At 39.4% G+C, this 20,448-nt stretch overlaps 1 protein-coding gene across 1 annotated transcript; it reads left to right on the forward strand.

Annotated features, from left to right (window-relative positions):
- The first annotated feature begins 18,457 nt into the window (after positions 1–18,457).
- On the forward strand, positions 18,458–20,007 carry LOC114473044 (zinc finger protein OZF-like). Its single transcript, XM_028462434.1, has one exon. It carries the CDS (start codon positions 18,490–18,492, stop codon positions 19,771–19,773), a length of 1,284 nt encoding a protein of 427 aa, XP_028318235.1. The 5' UTR covers positions 18,458–18,489; the 3' UTR covers positions 19,774–20,007.
- Positions 20,008–20,448: the final 441 nt, after the last annotated feature.

Raw genomic sequence — 20,448 nt, forward strand, 5'->3', positions numbered from 1 at the left:
GTTTGCTCTTGTTATGGCAATTTTTATATTCATCATCATATCCTCAAATGTATGTTCATGTGTACAATTTGTCATGTTTTAATACATGACGACTCCATTAATCTTTACACTTTTGAACAGCTGAATCATGATTAAACAGTACAGATCGTATTATTCTCAGTGCAGCACAGTCTCTGCCAAGGCTCACATGCAGACATACACTGACGCACACACTTATCAAGACAGATAAAGACTGGAGCCAAACCTTCTCATAACATCTTCATCATCCTCCAACATTTCCACTATGGGCATCTGACTCCCTCCCTTTTGTCTCTCACTGTTGGGACCTTTTCTTATCTGTATAAAAAGCTTAAGCTTTGAAACTGTTGGAGCGGGGCGCGGCACTTCCTTCGGACGTCCGCCTGGACGGACGCTAATTTTGTTTCACTTTGTTCCATTTGTACCTTTTTTCTTAGTTTAGAATAAACATTTTTTATATAAAATCATCAATGCTTCTCCTGGATTCCATCATTCAACCAGAGCAATGAATCATGTCTCAAATGAGGTCAACCGTAAATTCTGCCGTAACAATTGGCGTCGACGAACTGAATCCATCTTCTGCTCTGTGGGGCGTCGATCGTGGACCAGCACTGGGTCGACACATTTGAAGCCCCGGGGCTGGCCCGCGGTGGTCCGCCCTCGGACAGAGACTGGAGCACGAACCATCGGTTGAACCTCAAACACCAATTCGGACTAAGGTAAAGCTGCCTTTATAAACATATATGTATAAATTTTCATTTACATATATATATATTTGCTCTGTGTTGATTTTTTTTGGAACCAGTCAAGCATTGTATTGATTTTCAGCTTTGAGCTTTGATTTTGATCCTCAGCTGTTCTGTGTTTTGACGCAGTGAATAGCCATGAGAAAGGCTCAAATGGTTGAGGTTCTGTGCTTTTTAATGCTGTAGGTTCTCTCTGGTTTTCTTCGGGCTCGGATATTTTGTTTAGGCATAAAATACGGCTGGTCATTATTTACTTTGGTTTTGTTCGGACACCCACAGACAGCCTGTGAGGTCCTGACCATAGATAGACGGGCAACCAAAGTTTCCAAAACATCCCAGCGGTGCCATGATCTGAGTTCACCTCTGTACAAAAAATACTTCCGGCAGCTGAGCTGACAGCAGCAAAAGAGCAGAGCGGAGCTCACAGAGGAATTTATTTACTAAACATGAACTTTTTCTTCTGAGAAATGATACGATACCTCAACATCAAACTCTATCATTTACCATCTGACTCTGGCTCTGAGGTAATCATCTACTGCTTTTTTATTTGCTGGCTCAACTGGAAAGCTAAGTAGCAAGCTAGCTAGCTACAAGTAGCAAGCTAACTAGCAGAAGAATGGCTCTTTCCACAACAGAATACAGCAGTCTTCTCCAAAAGATTACTGAACTGGAGACTACAGTGCGAGGAATACAAGTAAACATTGAGGTTAATGGACACTGTGGATATGATAATGATACGACTGTGCCGCTGTTTCAAAACAGCGGAGTGGATAAAGCTAACTCGCTACCAGCCTGTGCTAACAAAGCTATCAGGCCTAGGGAGGATCCTGTTCCCGTTGATAAGCCAACAGGTGCGAGTCCTCCCTGGAATACTCTGGGAGCTAAGCCTAAGAAAAAGTCATATCCACTTCAAAGGCTAACGGGCCGAGCAAAGCGCCCTGATATCAATAATGAGACGGACTGGCCTGCACTGGCTTCGCAGACTGCAGCCTCAACATCAACTCCCTTGTCTGCCCAGGCACAAAAGTGGACATCTGCTAAAGGCAGGAGTATCACCAAGTCACAAACCCAGTTTCATGTAGAACTGGGTAATCGATTCGCCCCACTGCTGAATGACCTAGGATCTGGCTCTAATGAGGTCAACACACAACCTTCTGGAACTGCGAAGACTGAAAGTGCTTCAGGAAAACAAAAGCGACATGGTAGGCCAAAGCAACAACCTCACACACTGATAGTGGGAGACGTTTCTGTTAAAGATGCTCAGAAGATGTTTAGCAGCAACGTGAAAGTGATCTGCTTACCTAATGACACAGTATCAGACCTGGCTGACAAAATCTTGCATATCGTTGCAGATTACCCACATTTGAAAAATGTTGTGATTCATTTTGGGTTAAATGATTTAGCCAAGGAGGAGTCTGAGGTGTTAAAGCTGGATTTCACCCATCTGCTAAAAACTGTGAGCTGTATACAGCCTAAAGTGTTCATCAGTGGCCCGATACCTCCAGTCCGCAAAGGAGATCTGAAATTCTCAAGGATTTACTCTTTGAATAAATTTCTGTCTTCGGCTTGTGCTGCCCTTTCACTAAATTTTATAGAAAATTTTCCTATTTTTTGGGAACGTCGTCATCTTTTTAGAGCAGATGGACTGTGTCTAAACAAGGCTGGAGTAAAACTCTTCACATCCAACTTGTTTTACTTCACCAGTCACACTGCTATCAGTTCTGATAAAGACAGAGGACAACATGTACCATCGGAGAACAAAACAACAAGGAAAGAACATGGAGTCAATGAGCTTCCAGCAAGAAATAAAAATCGCCAAAATGAAGAGGTCAACCCAACCCCCGCATCTCAGGACCCACCTGCTTCACCCCAAAATTCACCTACTTCCACCTCATCCAGCTTCTCTCCTACCCCTGCCTTCTTGGATTTAACTGCCCAGATGAACGAGCTGGTTCTGGCTGGCACAAGACTAACACCCCACCCTTTACCCCACCATGGTCAATCTGCACCACCCATCCCTCCTCGAAGATACCAGGCTCAGGATCACTCTTCTCCTCAGGCCAGCTGTGTTCAACTTAGAGCGACACAGGCCTGATGTGTGCTGGGTCCAGACTGCAATAGCTCTATTTTTAGGAACAACCAGAAAAAGTCAGGGCCCTATGGAGTTAATGCAGCTTCTTTAATTCCTGTGGTGACAGGTAACACAGGTAAAATTGTGAAATTAAAGAAAAGCAAAAAGCTTTATAGAGATAAAAATTTGACTCCTATAACATGTCATCCAAAAAGTCCACCAGTGTCTCCAGTAAAGTTTTTAAAATTAGCTCTTCTTAATGTTAGATCTCTTGTTAACAAGTCACTAATAATTAATGATTTTATTTTGACACATCACTTGGACTTTTTATTTCTTAATGAAACATGGCTGAATGATGGTATCAGTAATACTATTCTCAATGAAAGTGCGCCACAAGACTTTATTTATTTAAATAAGTGTCGTACTTGCAGGAAAGGTGGTGGAGTTGCTGCCATTTTTAAATCAATATTTCAGTGCAAAGAAATAACATTTGGGGATTTTATCTCCTTTGAATATATGTCATTCTTACTGAAGGGTGATTCAAGAGTTCTGTTTTTAGTCATTTATAGACCCCCAAAATATTCTGGAGAATTCATGGATGAGTTCGCTGAACTGCTGTCAGTTGTATGCACTGAATACAACTTTTTAATATTAACAGGTGACTTAAATATTCATGTAGACAATAACATGGACAATACTTCCAAAGAACTGTATGCTTTAATGGATACTTTTGGTCTTACACAACATGTGACTGGTCCGACACACACTCAAGGTCACACTTTGGATCTGGTTATCTCTAAAGGTGTTGATATCTCTGCTGTTGATGTAAGAGACTTAGCTCTATCTGATCATTTCTGTGTCTTTTTGACCTAGAGACTGTAACATCTGTTCCCCCTAGTTATGTGTGTTTAAAGAAAAGGTACATAAATGAGAACACAAGTGCACAGTTTATGGAAGCCATAGCAATGACACCAACATTGAGTGCTGAGACAGTTGATGATCTTCTGGATGAGTATAATAGAAACGTCTGTAATGTCATAGATGTGGTGGCTCCAATCAAAACTAAGAGAAAACCAAACACACAGAAAACACCTTGGAGGAGGACTGAGATAATGCAGAATTTGAAATCTGACTGTAGAAGAGCTGAGCGTAAATGGAGATCAACAAAACTCCAAATTCATCTAGAACTATACAAAATAAGTCTGCGAAAATTCAATGATGGCTTGTTCAAAGCAAGGCAGCAATACTTTTCTGAAATTATTGCCAAAAATGTCAACAACTCTCGCACGTTGTTTTCTGTAATTGAAAAGCTCACAACCCCCCCAGATCAGATAGCCCCTGAATTACTGTCAGCTGGAAAATGCAATGAATTTGCTGTATATTTCAATGAAAAAATACAATCAATAAGGTCAAACATCAGAACAAACCAGCAAAATCACAAAAAGCTTGAACAGCTTCAACCACTGAGGGATGAGTCAATTACAATGTTAGAGTTTATTACAGTGAACCCAAAAACAATAGAGGAAACTGTTCAGCAGCTGAATCCATCAACGTGTTGCCTTGACACAATACCCTCAAACTTCTTTAAAACTGTTGTAAAGTCAATTGTCACTGATCTGTGTCAGATAATTAACTGCTCATTCCAATCAGGCACCGTACCAAAATCCCTGAAAGTAGCTGCTGTGAAACCGCTGTTAAAAAAGAGAACACTGGATGCCTCTATACTGGCTAACTATAGACCAATCAGCAACCTTCCATTCATGGCCAAGATCATTGAGAAGGTGGTCTTCAACCAACTGAGTCAATTCTTAACATTCAACAAAATATTTGATAAATTTCAGTCAGGTTTTCGTTCTCATCACAGCACTGAAACTGCTCTTATCAAAGTGATCAATGACATAAGGTTGAACACTGATTCAGGAAAAGTATCTGTTCTCATTCTGTTGGATCTAAGTGCTGCATTTGACACTGTAGATCATACAATTTTGTTGCACAGAGTGCAAACATGGGTCGGACTAAATGGAAAAGTAATGCAATGGTTTAAGTCATACTTGGAGGAGCGAAGCTATTTTGTAAGCATTGGAAACTTTGAATCTGACAGATTACCAATGTCCTGTGGGGTTCCTCAGGGATCTGTTCTTGGACCCCTTCTGTTTAACCTTTACATGCTTCCTTTAGGACAAATTTTACAGAACTGTAAGGTTGATTATCAGAGCTATGCAGATGACACACAACTATATCTATCACTGAACCCAGATGACCATGGTCCCATTGAGGTGTTGTGTGACTGTTTAGAAAAAGTAAACTGCTGGATGAGTGAAAACTTCCTTCAACTAAACCATGACAAGACGGAGGTGATTGTCTTTGGTAACAAGGAAAAGAGGACTGCTGTCAGCAATTATCTTGAGTCTCGATCTTTAAAAGCTAAAGACCAAGTCAAAAACCTTGGTGTTCTGATTGACTCAGATCTTACATTCAGCAGTCAGATCAAATCTATCACAAAAACAGCCTTCTACCACCTAAAGAACATCTCCAGAGTGAAAGGTTTAATGGCTCAGAAAGATCAGGAGAAACTGGTCCATGCTTTTATCTCCAGCAGACTGGACTATTGTAATGGTCTTCTGACAGGAATCCCCCAAAAGAGCATCAAACAGCTACAGCTGGTTCAGAACGCTGCAGCTCGGGTCTTAACCAGAACAAAGAGGTCAGAGCACATTACTCCAGTTTTAAAGTCTTTACACTGGCTCCCAGTCAGCCTCAGAATAGACTTTAAAGTTCTGCTGCTGGTGTATAAATCTGTGAATGGGTTTGGTCCAGAATACATCAGTGACATGTTGGTCAGGTATGAACCCAGCAGGTCTCTCAGATCTATGGACACAGGTCAGATAGTGGAGCCCAGAGCTCACAGTAAACATGGTGATGCTGCTTTTAGTTGTTATGCTGCAAAGAAGTGGAACAAACTGCCAGCAGAGCTGAAGTCAGCATCCAATGTGAACATTTTTAAATCAAAGTTAAAGGCACTTTTTTTCTCTACTGCATATGATTGAGAGAGAGATTTTTTGTCATGTTGTTGATGTAATGATGATTTTACTGATGATTTTAATTGATTTTACTGATGATTTTAATTGTTCTTATTGATTTAAATGTTCTTATTGATTTTAAACAATTGAATGTTTTATCATGTAAAGCACATTGAGTTGCCTTGAGTATGAAATGCGCTATATAAATAAATTTGCCTTGCCTTGCCTTGCCTTACCGAAAGCAAAATAGATTAAAACCCCGAATCTAACGTAAATTGTGTTTCTGTGATGAACAACCCAATAAACAAATAATATATGCATACGCATATACAATCTTGGTATGATGTGAACTCAGATCATGCTTTCAGGCGAGTTTTACTTTTTTTTTATCTTTGTTTTTATTTTGTTTAAACGTGGAATCAGATTTCTCCCTTTGGCTTGGCTTTAATGCTTTCATTTGGAAAGGGAGAGAAAGACAGAGAGCCAAACACACACACGTCGCTGCTGTGTTTTTCTTTTTTTTTGGACGTGTGAACACACACACACACACACACACACACACACACACACACTACACACACACACACATACATACACACACACACACAGAGACACACACACACACACACACACACCCACACACCCACACACACGTACAGAGAGAGAAAGGGAGAGAGAGAGAGCACACGCACGCGCACGGGCGCACGCACACGCACAGCCACACCCATCCCAAGAGAGAGAGGTGGCGCCCCTCACTGGCCAGTTTAGTGCACTACACACTTGTGGCACAACATTGTGATTTCTCACCTTGCCCCCTGCCGATAGAATAGTGCCATTACACACAGACACTATTTTTATTTTTTATTTAAAATTTTATTTTGATTTCATGTTTGATGGGCAACGCACACTCAAACACACACACACAGATGAATACAGTATTTCATTTTATTTTATTTTAATATTACTGTTACCATCATTATCATTTTTTATTATTTAAATTGTTAGTTTCTGTTGGCTTTGTGGTTGTCCCCTGAAGAAACGACATCTTCAACTCTTACGCTAATGGAATGTCAACATCATTCAAAGGACCAAGCATCAGAAGGAAATGGACAATCAAAGGTGTGTGACCTTTCAGGACTCAAGGACTCAACTCCCATTCAGCAAAGCAATGCTGAAATAACTCGCTCAGTCCCAAGTCAACTCTTCATCGTCTATGAATGGGCCGCATGCCAATGCTGGATTAACACATCCTGCCCCATCATCAAAGACTGAGAACCTGTGGGCGTCGGAGTGGACACTCCCCCCACCAATGAGTTGCGAGTTAAACGCCACGACTACTGCCTGAATGATGGGCAGCAACTGCAGACTGGTCACACGTCTGCTGGAAATCTTCACCAAAAAGACACTGTTTCAAAAGCCACAAGGATACCAAGCCACAAGAAGTCCACCACAGCCTTTGGTGGTAGTGCGCACGCACACGCACAGGCACGCGCACGCGCACGCACAGAGCTAAATCACTTTAGCCTTGAACTTTGGCATGGAGGGGGACAACTAGCAAATAGCCAACAAGCTTCTCCTTCGCACAATACTAACCCCTCTATCTTCTGACTGTGCACTAGATTATTTTGTTTTCATTTATTCTCTCACACGCAGACAGACCAGACATACAGTCACACACCCACATTCATAACTATGAGAAACACAGAACTTCACACAGAACCCTTCTGTTTGCCACATGAGATCAAGTGTGCCCATCATTTATCTTTGCTTTTATTCATTATGTTGCTCATTTATTTACACTGCTTTGGCCTTTATGAGAAAACAACAAACAAAGGGGAAGAAAATAGTGTTACTGATAAGGTTGTTTTTGTTTGCTTTTCTTTCATTTATTTTCTTGATTGAGGGGAGGCCCCCACAATGCAAGATATGGTTACATCCGCTGAAGAAAGAGCCCTCTGTTGCCTCAGCTTTTGGAGCTGAAGTTTTAATTTTTATTGGTCATGATTTTTTTGAGCTCACACGTTTTCTCCTTTGTTATTTCTGAACGATTCTTCTTTTTCTCTTTTGTTTTTACTCAATTTCAGGAAAATTGAGACAGAGATTGAGGACTGCAGCCTCAACAAGTTTAAATTTTGACATTTTTTTGACCGATACCCTCGTAAACAATCTGTACCTTACCCTTTTTGAAGCTGCTTGCGACAGACAGCCTAGTTCAACATTCATTGTTTTCATTTTGCGCGCTTCCCCCCTTACCGCGTCGGACTGTCTGGCCGGCCCAAAGCCACTCGACAGCATGGGGGGGGGGTACCAAATTTTTCCTGAGAAAAAATGTCCCATTAGTTGCTATGAGTACATAGGCAATTACTTTTCAAACAAGAAGTCCTGGTTTAATGTGCAGAAAAAGGATAAACCTTGCTAGGGAAAGCGCTCTTTGGGGGATAGCGGTCCACCTGATTTGATACATGCTTGGTAACCGAATACCGTTCTGAACAAATTTCTACGTTCCCTTAGAGTGAGGGTTATTAGAGGTTGCGTGCTCCGTCCAATCTTAGAGGTGCCCAATAAAAGTCCTGACAGTTGTGTGATGTTTTCCTTCAGTTTGGTACTGTTGTGAATTATCTCCCAAACTCTTATTTTCAAGAGCGGTGGTTGAGCCTCGCTGATTCAGAGATTCTTTTTATATCTTTGGAGACGGACGGCGGGTGAGTTTTCCTTCGGTTTGGTACCAAAGGTTGTGTTTTCCTTCAGTTTGGTACTGTTGTGAATTATCTCCCAAACTCTTATTTTCGAGAGCGGTGGTTGAGCCCTGCTGATTCAGAGATTCTTTTTTACATTTCTGGAGACGGACGGCGGGTGAATTTCCCGCGGTTTGGTACCGCGGTTGAGTTTGTTGAGTTAGACACGGCTGTGCTATTCCTGCCTGATCAGCAGATGAGCAGACTGTCAGTACCACGGGCGATAATCTAAGACTCCGCAAAGGCGGAAGTAAAAAGGAGCGTACCTCTTAGTAATCAGATGATACCAGTAAAAAGCAATTAATTAACACTAAAAGGTTGCCAAGCATGGGGGGGCAATAAGAGCTCATTGACCCCGAGAGACGAGGTGGACTGGCTATCGCCATTGGTGGGTTAGATGAGACCTATATTCCACTTAGACACTGCAGCAAAACCTTGTGAATGCATGGACGTGAAAATTGAGGCATGAACGTGTGCGGTGCACGAGTGACTGAATGATGACACGTTACGTATGCCTGAGAGAACCGCGTTGTGAGTGCGAATGTGCCGTGGACGTGTCATTGAGTGATTGACCGATGAATGGCTGTTTGACTACACATGTTCCTCTGTTTCACCTTCTTTTCCTCCTGGGTTTTGATGCACTAGATCTTCTCCCTGTTTTTGCCAATTATGTAGTGGGGTGTTCAGAAAACACTGCTGCTTGTTAAAAGAACTATGGTTTTAGGCCTTGGGCCTTCTAAAAAGTTTACCAGGTTTTAAAGGGTTTTTTTTCTGGGTGTTTAAAAACACCAAACGACGTTTTTTATATATGATACCACTTTCAGTGGAATGACTGGCTTTGACCTTGACTGACCTTACTGTTCATGTTCAGTGTCCATGTTTTTTGTTGTTATATGTGTATACTCGTTGTGGTGTGTACTTGTCTACGTCTTCGTCTTAGTTGTTGTTATTATGTAGCTTTTTCCAAAATACAGGTCGCTGTAAGGAGACGAATCAGATCCAACTAAAGAAAAGAGATATTTTAAATTATCCAGTTAAGTCTTAATGGTTTCCTCTCTTTCTGTTTCTGAGTGTTTCCTAACAGAATGCCACCGCCTTCTCGACTCCGATCCTTCCTCCAGCCGCCATGCCTGGTCACTGCTTGTTATGATGAAGGATGAGAATTAAAGGGAAGTATTGTCCATAACTGTAACTGGGAAGCAAAGGGGAAATAGATTGAAATAGACACGTGACAATATGACATATTGTGGATGTTCTAACATAATATCTATTCCAGAGACTACAGCGACTTCCAATCCAACTGCAAAAGTGGGGACAGATCTTCAAATTTCCAAAAGGAGCGTACAGTTGACCCTGGCTTTGACCTTTATGGCTGAGGAGAAGGAGGTCGAGGAGGTTGGAGGGCACAAAGGCAGGCGGACACAAGAGAGAGGAAAACGGAGACACATCCAAAATGATCAGATAAGTGATTTTCCAATGATATTTATCATATGGTTTTAAGAATCCAAATGTATTCTTATGTAAAAAAGGGAAGGGAGCGGGCCAACGTCCCTCTGGTTTTTTATTTATATTTTATCATAGGAAAATATACATCAAACCCTCCAACTATTTTCTTCTTGTTCCACCAGCACTTAGCGTGCAAGACCATAAAACACCTTCACTGGGTTTAGACACTTTTAAGGGAAAAATTAAGTGTTCTCAACATTGGGTTGGTGGCCCAATCTGGGTCGCCTGAGATTTAAAAAAGGGTCCTCCTGAAATTCTTGATAATTGATTGAAATAAGTTTAAAGTTGAGTAACTTCCAAGCATTTAAGGAAGCTCTCCAAACCGTGCTGGGGCTCGTCACCCCTACGAATGGGATAAATACAGAGAGCAAAAGACAATATGATTGTTCGACTCAACTTAACTTTAATTCTGTCTAACCTTAAAGGGCCAATAATCTTGCTAAACTCTGGTTCAGACACAGAATAGGAGACACTTTTGCCACCAATTGACCTTCAAAATTAAGTAAATTACATCTCAAATAATAATTATGAGGGAAATGAATGAAATAAATGAACTGACAAAATTCAGCTCTATAAAAGAATTAGGCTATGTGAATAGGTGTGGAGTGTTAACATTATTCAGAATAAATAAAGGATAGAATAAGATTTCTCCTTCACAAATAAGAGATAGAAAAAATGAAACAAACAATTTAAATAAATAAATAACATTATTTATTTATTTGGTTAAACTCATTTAGCTTTCTCACATCTCCATGTCTCCCAATTGTATGTTTTCATCTTGAGAAGACATGTAATCACACTCCACACTTCTCCGTCTGACTTGCATGTCCTTCTCCGTCCGACTTGCATGTCCTTGTAAACAGTGGTTCTCAAATTGCTTCTCACCAGGTAAGTAGATGTACCACAGATAATCACTGCAACTCCAGTTATGCTTCTTCTTACTCCAGGAAAAGAAAATTGAATTAATACTTCCTGCTTTTCTTTCAAGCCTCATATTTTCCCACTCGCGTGCGAATGGGCTACAGAGCTAGCATGGCTAAAAGCTCACTAACCCACACCTAACCATTGTGTGATTGTGCAGCAGCACCTTTTAGGATCTGAAAAGCTCTCAGATCCTGACCTCTGACCTGTCTCTGCCTTCCTGGCCATACTAACTATTCATTTAGTTAGTTAACTAAACCTAACACCCCTAAACTTTTATTTTATTCTATTCTATTCTATTCTATTCTATTCTATTCTATTTTATTTTATTTTATTTTATTTTATTTTATTTTATTTTATTTTATTTTATTTTATTTTATTTTATTTCATTTCATTTCGTTTTATTTTATTTTATTTTATTTTATTTTGGGTGAGTGTTTTTCCCCCCCACCCCTTTTTTTTTCTGTCCAGGTACCAGCTAAAGCCTCAGTAGTGGGATCGCGCCTGTGTTCAGGTACCAGCCAATCCCAAGAGTTCTGTTTCGGTGTTTTTCCCCCTCTTCTGTTCAGGTACCTTCCGATCCCAAGAGAGGTTGCCAGGTGTGTGGAGACTACCCTTCCTCAGACAACAACCAATCATCTACAACGCCGACCGGAAACAACGACCCACACGGCAGTGAAGGTCGCGGAGCAGGCAACATGGATCCAAGATGATTGCCGAGACCAGCTGATGCTGAGACGGAGGCTGACCGAACAATGAAGGGGGAACCGACAAGGCCACTGAGACACACACAAGAAAACGCTCTAGAACAAGGGCCTAGCTTTGTTTATAAGCCACACCAAATGCTCATAGCTAGGTTGAGGGAGGACAACCTCACACCTAGCTGCAGGAATACAGTCATAAACCCTTCTGCTACGATTGAGGAAAATACTCAAGGTTCTTCACTCATGATGCCACCAATCAAGTGCGGTGATTCTAACCATGGCTATTGGTTACCCCAGTTACCACTGAACTCAGCCGATGAAGACGAGTGATGCCCTTGATGCAAATGATGATTTTTGCTTATCTAGATGTAATAAAGGATGATTTTTGATGATTCATGCCATTGATAATAATGATGAAGTTTTTTTTAAGGTTTATTTACACATTTTTCTTGATATATCTGTGCCTCACAAAAGAAGAATATATCCAATGTATGACAATAACGATGCTAATGGTTAACCCTGACAGACAGCAAAGGTGGAATATAATAATTTTGTTTCTTGATTTGGTCGTTGAGGCGACCAAAAGTGGGGAATGTTATGGCAATTTTTATATTCATCATCATATCCTCAAATGTATGTTCATGTGTACAATTTGTCATGTTTTAATACATGACGACTCCATTAATCTTTACACTTTTGAACAGCTGAATCATGATTAAACAGTACAGATTGTATTATTCTCAGTGCAGCACAGTCTCTGCCAAGGCTCACATGCAGACATACACTGACGCACACACTTATCAAGACAGATAAAGACTGGAGCCAAACCTTCTCATAACATCTTCATCATCCTCCAACATTTCCACTATGGGCATCTGACTCCCTCCCTTTTGTCTCTCACTGTTGGGACCTTTTCTTATCTGTATAAAAAGCTTAAGCTTTGAAACTGTTGGAGCGGGGCGCGGCACTTCCTTCGGACGTCCGCCTGGACGGACGCTAATTTTGTTTCACTTTGTTCCATTTGTACCTTTTTTCTTAGTTTAGAATAAACATTTTTTATATAAAATCATCAATGCTTCTCCTGGATTCCATCATTCAACCAGAGCAATGAATCATGTCTCAAATGAGGTCAACCGTAAATTCTGCCGTAACACTCTTCATTAAACAATTTACACTTCTGCAGTTTGTTTGTTTGTTTTTACAGATTGCACAAAAGCAGATATTTCTTAAATCTGCATTTAATTTTTAATAGTGAATATTAGTTAGAGAATTAATTATTAACTAGACATCTTGGGATCTATTTGAAAGCAGTGAGCAAACACAACATGGGTCCAGTGGTTTACTGCTCACACTTTATGACTCAATTATACAAGTGTTTCTAACCAATTTGTGGGAAAATGTGTTTTCCTTTGTTAGAAGGAAAACGTTCTAACCTAGAGATGAACAGCTTTTATCACAGCGCAGCCACAAAACTGATGGTATTTGATCTGAGGGTCACATGATCAACATTCATGTCAGCATTAGAATAATGACCAATCTGAGCATTAACACATGAAACAGCATAGTGTGCTTTTGTTGTGTGTTTTTGGAATTCTTTTGTGTATTTTCATGTACGTTTGTGTATATTTTGAAGGAGTTTTTTGAGTTTTTTTATCGTCATATTGTGTGTTTTTATTGCAATTTTTTTATTGAGCCATTTTATTTGTCATTTTGTGTATTTTGCTGTCATTTTGTAGGTGTTTTTATTGTCATTTTTAAGTCATTTCAATGCGCTTATCAAAATAGAAAATTCATAATAAGAAAGAGAAAACCCTAAAAGATTTACACGAACAAGCATTTAGCGACAGTGGGAAGAAACAACTCTCTTTTAAAGGGAAGAAATCTTCGTTAGAACCACGTTCAGAGGTGGCAGCCATCTGCGTCGACTGGTTGGGGTTAGTCAACAGAAAGACCAACAGAACAGGATAGAGAGATAGAACATAAGAGTGTCGCAGACTAGTTGAGCCGCGAACCACAGATCAGGAACTGCCATCATCAGCTTCACGACACCTGAAATAGAGAAGGGCGAGGAGAAGGCACTGACTGCAGAAAAAGATGATTCAGTATTATTAAGTCAGCCTGCCTTGGCCTTGGGCCTCACTCCCAGTGGCCTAGTCAGCACTTATTATAAAAGTGACAAATCTCTTCCTGTTTATTGATAAGCTAACAGTGACTCCAAGGTCTGTAAATGCCACCGTTCACAGACAAGCCTATGTCCGCTCTAGTGGTTAGATTATCATAATATGTTATGATTCAGTCCTGTTTGTGCAGACTGTAAATCATAACCAGCGACATCAAAATTTGAATCTCTTCCCATTTATTGAACCAGAAAATGTGACCGTTTACAGACGAGCCCATGTTCGTTCTAGCGATCAGATTGTGTTTTGATTCAGTCCTGTTTATACGGACTGTAAATCATAACCAGCTACATCAAAATTTGAATCTCTTCCCGTTTATATGCAATCTAACAGTGACTCCAGGGACTCTAAAGTGCGACCGTTTAAGGATGAGCCCATGTCTGCTCTAGCCGTTAAGTTAATGTTTTTATACGGTATACGGTTCAGCATATGAGTAGGTTTTGAGTTTAGCCTTAAAGGTGGAGAGAGTAGCAGCCTCTTGTACTGAGACTGGAAGATGGGTCCAAAGGCGAGGGGTTGGTAGCTGAAAACTCTTCCTCCTGTTCTATTTCAGGACACGTTAGGAACTTCCAGAAGGCCAGCAAATTGAGAGCGGAGTGATCTGCCCGGACAATAGGGTACTAACAGGTCTCTAAGATATACAGGAGCTTGATCATGTAGAGCTTTGTATGTTAACAGGAGGATTTTAAACTTGCGAAATGAAAGCGGCTCCATCATCCCTAGCAGCTTACAATAACAGCAGCTAACTATAACAACAATTAACTACAACAACAGCTAACTATCACATTGACCTCACACTTGGATTAAATTCAATATTCAAGTTAACACCAATAAATTATTAAAAAGGTTGAAATACCAGTAAAAAGTAAATGCTTTAATCCCAAAATGTCATTGCTAATAATACAGGAACATAAAAATAAAATAAAGATGAGCAGCAAGTAGTGTTGTGGTGGTCTAGACTGGTCTCGAGACCAAATTTTAAAGGTCTTGGTCTCGTCTCAGACTCTGAAGCATTTTGACTCGGTCTTGTCTCGGACTCGGGATTTTCCATCAAGACCGTTGTAGACCAGCACTAATTCCTACTATTTTTAAACTTTTTTATAATGTGATAACACGGAGAAGAACAGGATGAAACAATCCTTTATTCATTATTTAATCCACCCTGTATAATGACCACAACCTTCCTTAATGTGACTGAGTGACGTGTGTGACACTCATACGTGTGTGGCTACGGTGTCAGTTTGGACCGCGGAGCGCAAGGGAGAAATGAACTAATCACTGGTAAAAATCCCAGTAAAACTCCAGAAAACAATCACCAGTAATAAATATTATCTCCCTGGTAAAGACAGTAGCTCTAATAACTGGTAAAATGATAAACTGATGATATTACAGCCTGTGAAGGCTGGATAGGGGACGCACTTACTCTGCTTCTGGGTCCTAGTGCCAGCCGAGCGGTGAAGCCTGTTCCGTTTACCGTGTTTACTGAGGTCTGTGTGTGTTTAATAAGTTTGTGTGTGTTTAATAAGTCTGTGTGTTTAATAAGTTTGTGTGTGTTTAATAAGTCTGTGTGTGTTTAATAAGTCCGTGTGTGTTTAATAAGTCTGTGTGTGTTTAATAAGTCTGTGTGTGTTTAATAAGTCTGTGTGTGTTTAATAAGTCCGTGTGTGTCCGTGTGAAAGTCTGCATGTTTATGCATCTGTCCATCCACTCTTTTCATTATATTATCCATGTCTTTTAAGGCTTTATAACATAATGTCGGCTGTAGTCCGGGCCGCCGCCATCTTGGATTATGTCGTCACCAGCGCGTCATCGCCACAGAGTTGCACTAGCCAGAATGAGTCAAATAACTGTAAAGAGGTCTTATATTAGTCTATTTTCTTTTTAAAGTGGTGTTTTTTTGTGGCTTTAGACTCCAATTACATTTATGTAATATGTTCCCTACAATATAAACAGGTTCACAATATAATTATTTTATATAGTTTCTGTTTCTACTGTATCCAGAATAATAATAATAATAATTCTCAACAAGAACAATTGATTGATTTGTCACATGACTGTTCCAGGGTTTGTTTTATATAGTTTCACATCTACCTGTAGCTCTATGTTTTTTACACTGATGACAACTTGTTTGTAGTTTTATTTCAGAAAGTTTAACTTTTACAGTTACAGTTGGAAACCTTTGTTAATTGAATATCCTAGTTACATTACAGTAACCAAATTAAACTACATCAGCTAAGTGAATTAATAAAAATAACCTGTTTAAAGGCTTTTTCAAACTAAAAAATTATCTTGTGAACTCTGTGACCTGTTGACCTGAACAACTCAAAGAATCAGAATCAAGAATCATTATTTCTTGGCAGAAATGCTTTTAAACACTTGCTGTACATTCAGCTGACATAAAAATATTGTTTTCAAATATGTAGAATAATTGTGAATTTATCAGTAGCAATAGTAGTTTTAATATTTTAGTTAATTTTTTGCAGGCACCTTTTTTGTCCGTCAAATGTATTTAAAATAAACTAAAATTAAAGAGAGAATGTTATTTAACTGTCGAAACTTGTCATAATTTTATTTATTTATAGATTTTTTTAAATTGAAAAAAATAATGTTTATGGTCTTGGTCTTGGTCTCGGTCTCGGTGCATTCTGGTCTCGGGCAAGTCTTGGTCTATAGTGTGGTCTTGAACACAACACTAGCAGCAAGCACATCACATTGTTAATAAAAGGCTTCATTTTTAAAATCTATTTAATTTGTCACAATTTTACTTTTAAATGTTTTAACTCTTTAGGTGGTTTCTGGTAGGACCAGAAAATAATGAATGAAGGTGTGTGTGATTGGGTGTAGGCCTTGCTGTCTGATACACACGCCAGTGTCACGGTCTGAGTTCACATCGTACTGAGTTCCTCTTCAAATCTCAGTACATGACGTCTACGTACTGAGATGTACCTGTACTGGGTTATACTGATTTAAAAAAATAAAGTTACATTAAGTTAACTCCGGAGCAGAAGGTGGCGGTAATGCTCTATTAAGGTGGATGTCGACTGCATTAAAACACGAAGAAGAAGAAGAAGAAGAAGAAGAAGAGCGGCAGAGACAACAACAAATGTCTCTGTGAGTCTAACAGTGAATGTTATTAATATCCATCCTACAGACGGAGTCAGGCCACACTATAATAGCGCCTTAAAGCTCCAGTGGAAAGTAACAGAGCACAACACGGTGTCAGAAGACGGAGTTACAGACACAGAGAGAGGCTGGAGCAGAATGCTAACCGAGCTAGCAGAGGAGCTAGCACCGCCGAGACGCTACAGGATAGAAAAGTAAAGAGGTGAAAAAGTGGAGGAAATGGAGCAGTTCAAAGCACCGTCACCACTGTCTCTCACCGCTAACCCTGCTGACAACTGGTGCAGCTGGGAACAAAGCTTTCGGCGGTATATAGCGGCCTCAGGGGAGAAAGATGAACAAGGAAAGATTGACATTTTACTCCACACCATCGGCGAGGATGCACTGGAAGTGTTCAACACACTGACGGTTAGAGGTGAGGGAGATGAGCTGACAATGGAGGATGTTCTTCAAGCCTTTAAAGATCACTGCAGTCCACAGAGAAATGTTGTCTTTGAACGAAATCAATATTGGTCCCATCAGAGGACAGCAGGGACATCAGTAAACACATTCACTCCTTTACGAACCATCAAGACTGAACATGGAGTGCAAGAAGTTCCAGTGGATGGTGAAATGAAAATGATCCTTCCTGACAACAGTCTCCACCATAACACCAGTAGACTATTAGGTAAGTGTTTTCACTGGAAAGTTAGAGAGCACAACAGAATGAAGGGAAACTGGTTCAAATCCCTCAGTGAGTCACAGAAATGAATGTTGTTTTTTGGACAAACTACTGACAGTTGGTTTATGATGACATCACCTCATAGTGGTTATTATAATGTTAAGAAATGAAATGTTTCAGTTCCACAATAATTTAACCTAAATTACAAAGTATTTAATTTTTTTAGTGTTTATATTTATTTTTATTTTTTTTTTAGCAAACAAAACATTTTAAGTAAAATACATTAACTCATTTAAGAAATTAATAATACATGATCTTAAATATAAAATAAATAATAAATTACATTAAACACAGGCTGAACAACAGTTAGGTTTTTTCTGTTAAAGTCAAATGAGTAGAAACATTGTTTGAGTTTTCTTGTAATATTGTGTTTTGTGTCTACCTTCAGGTTACCAATCTGTTCCAAATATGGATCAAAGTGTAAAACTTGTGCTGGATGCTTTCATGCCCAAAGTTCATCTGCACAGATTACAGCTCCAGCAGCCGTCAGTCACTGATTGTGTTTTCAGTGAGAGGAAGAATGTGGAGCAGCTGCTCCCAGAGCGTCTCCACATAAAGGAGGAACCAGAGATGTTCAGTGAAGGTCAGGAGGAAAAGCAGCTTTGTGTGCAGCAGGAGACAAACAGTGCTGCTTGTCCTGTTAAATGTGAAGATGAAGAGGAGAAGCCTCAGGCCTCCCAGCTACACTGGAGACAACTAACAGAAATGAACATGAAGGAGGAACCTTCAACCTACAGTTTAAATGAATTAATGACAAGACAAAGTGTGGGAATTAACAGCAAAGGACCAGAAGCAGCCCAGAACCCAGATCCAAGCAGTTTAGTACTACAAGGTCCTGATGGAACGGAAACAGACTCGTCTCAGACTGAAGGTAGTAGCGATGATGATGCTGAAGATGATGATGATGATGATGATGATGAAGACTGTTGGCAGAAACCTTTGTCAGAGACTGAAACTGAAGCTGACTGTGACTCCACCAGGAAAAATAGAAAGATGTCTGACTCAAGTAAAAATGCTGAAATGGGATGTAAAGCTTCCAAAACACAGATTAATTCATTTCAACAGATTTGTTCAAAGAAGAAGGTTCAGGTAAAAATGAGATCTGAATGTGTGGGTGGTGAGAAAGCATCACTCAGTGCAGCTTCAGGACTGAGAATCCACACAGGAGAGAAACCATTTAAATGTGACATTTGTGGTAAATGTTTTAGTGATAAGTCTGGCCTTAATTTACATGAGAGAATCCACACAGGAGAGAAACCATTTAAATGTGATGTTTGTAATAAATGTTTTAGTCAAAAGTCTAACCTTATAAAACACATGAAAATCCACACAGGAGAGAAACCACTTATATGTGACATTTGTGGTAAATGTTTTAGTGATAAATCTGGCCTTAATTCACATGTGAGAATCCACACAGGAGAGAAACCATTTAAATGTGATGTTTGTAGTAAATGTTTTAGTGATAAATCTGGCCTTAATTCACATGTGAGAATCCACACAGGAGAGAAACCATTTAAATGTGAAGTTTGTAGTAAATGTTTTAGTGATAAGTCTGGCCTTAATTCACATGTGAGAATCCACACAGGAGAGAAACCATTTAAATGTGACATTTGTGGTAAATGTTTTAGTGATAAGTCTGGCCTTAATTCACATGTGAGAATCCACACAGGAGATAAACCATTTAAATGTAAAGTTTGTAGTAAATGTTTCATTCGAAAGTGTCACCTGCAGTTACACATGAGAATCCACACAGGAGAAAAATTATTCAAATGCGATGTTTGTAATAAATGTTTTAATCAAAAGTCTGCCCTTAAAAAACACATGAGAATCCACACAGGAGAGAAACCATTTAAATGTGATATTTGTAATAAATGTTTTATTCAAAAGGCTCACCTGAAAAGACACATGAGACTCCACACAGGAGAGAAACCATTTAAATGTGATGTTTGTTTTAAATGTTTTACAGAGAGGGGCAACCTTAAGAAACACATTAGAATCCACGCAAGAGAGAAACTATTTAAATGTGATGTTTGACATGGAAATGTTATGAAAAGAAGTCTGAACTAAAGATCCACGTGAGAGTTCATACACAAAAAACTTTAAAATGTTATGTGTGTAGTAAATATTTTAATATTAGTTTTTCATTGTTTTTTTTTTTTTTTTTAGCTACATATGATTTGGTATAGTTGAAGTTTTAAGTGTTGTTAGAGTTTTGTAAGTTACTTCTTTCAGTAAGTTAATGTAACAGATTTTGGCAGAAGTTTTAGAGTTGGCAGTTTGTTTTTACAATTGATTTTTTGTGTGTAATTGTTTACCTTCTAAAAGTATGACTATAAAGATTTTGTGTTACTTGCTTTACTTTTAAATATTAAAATCTCATCTGTGTTGTATTAAAAAAGTTTGCTCTTCATTAAACATTTTACACTTCTGCAGTTTGTTTTTACAGATTGCAATATTGGTTAGATAATTAATTATTAACTAGCTGACATCTTGGGATCCATTTAAAAGCAGCGAGCAAACTCAACATGGGTCCAGTGGTTTACTGCTCACACTATATGACTCAATTATTATACAAGTGTTTCTAACCAATCTGTGGAGAAATGTGTCTTCCTTTGTTAGAAGGAAAAAGATCTAACCTAGAGATGAACAGCTTTTATCACAGCGCAGCCACAAAACTGATTGTATCTGATCTGAGGGTCACATGATCAA

This window comes from Gouania willdenowi, chromosome 12, assembly GCF_900634775.1.
Source record: "Gouania willdenowi chromosome 12, fGouWil2.1, whole genome shotgun sequence".
In the NCBI taxonomy this organism is placed as follows: domain Eukaryota; kingdom Metazoa; phylum Chordata; class Actinopteri; order Blenniiformes; family Gobiesocidae; genus Gouania; species Gouania willdenowi.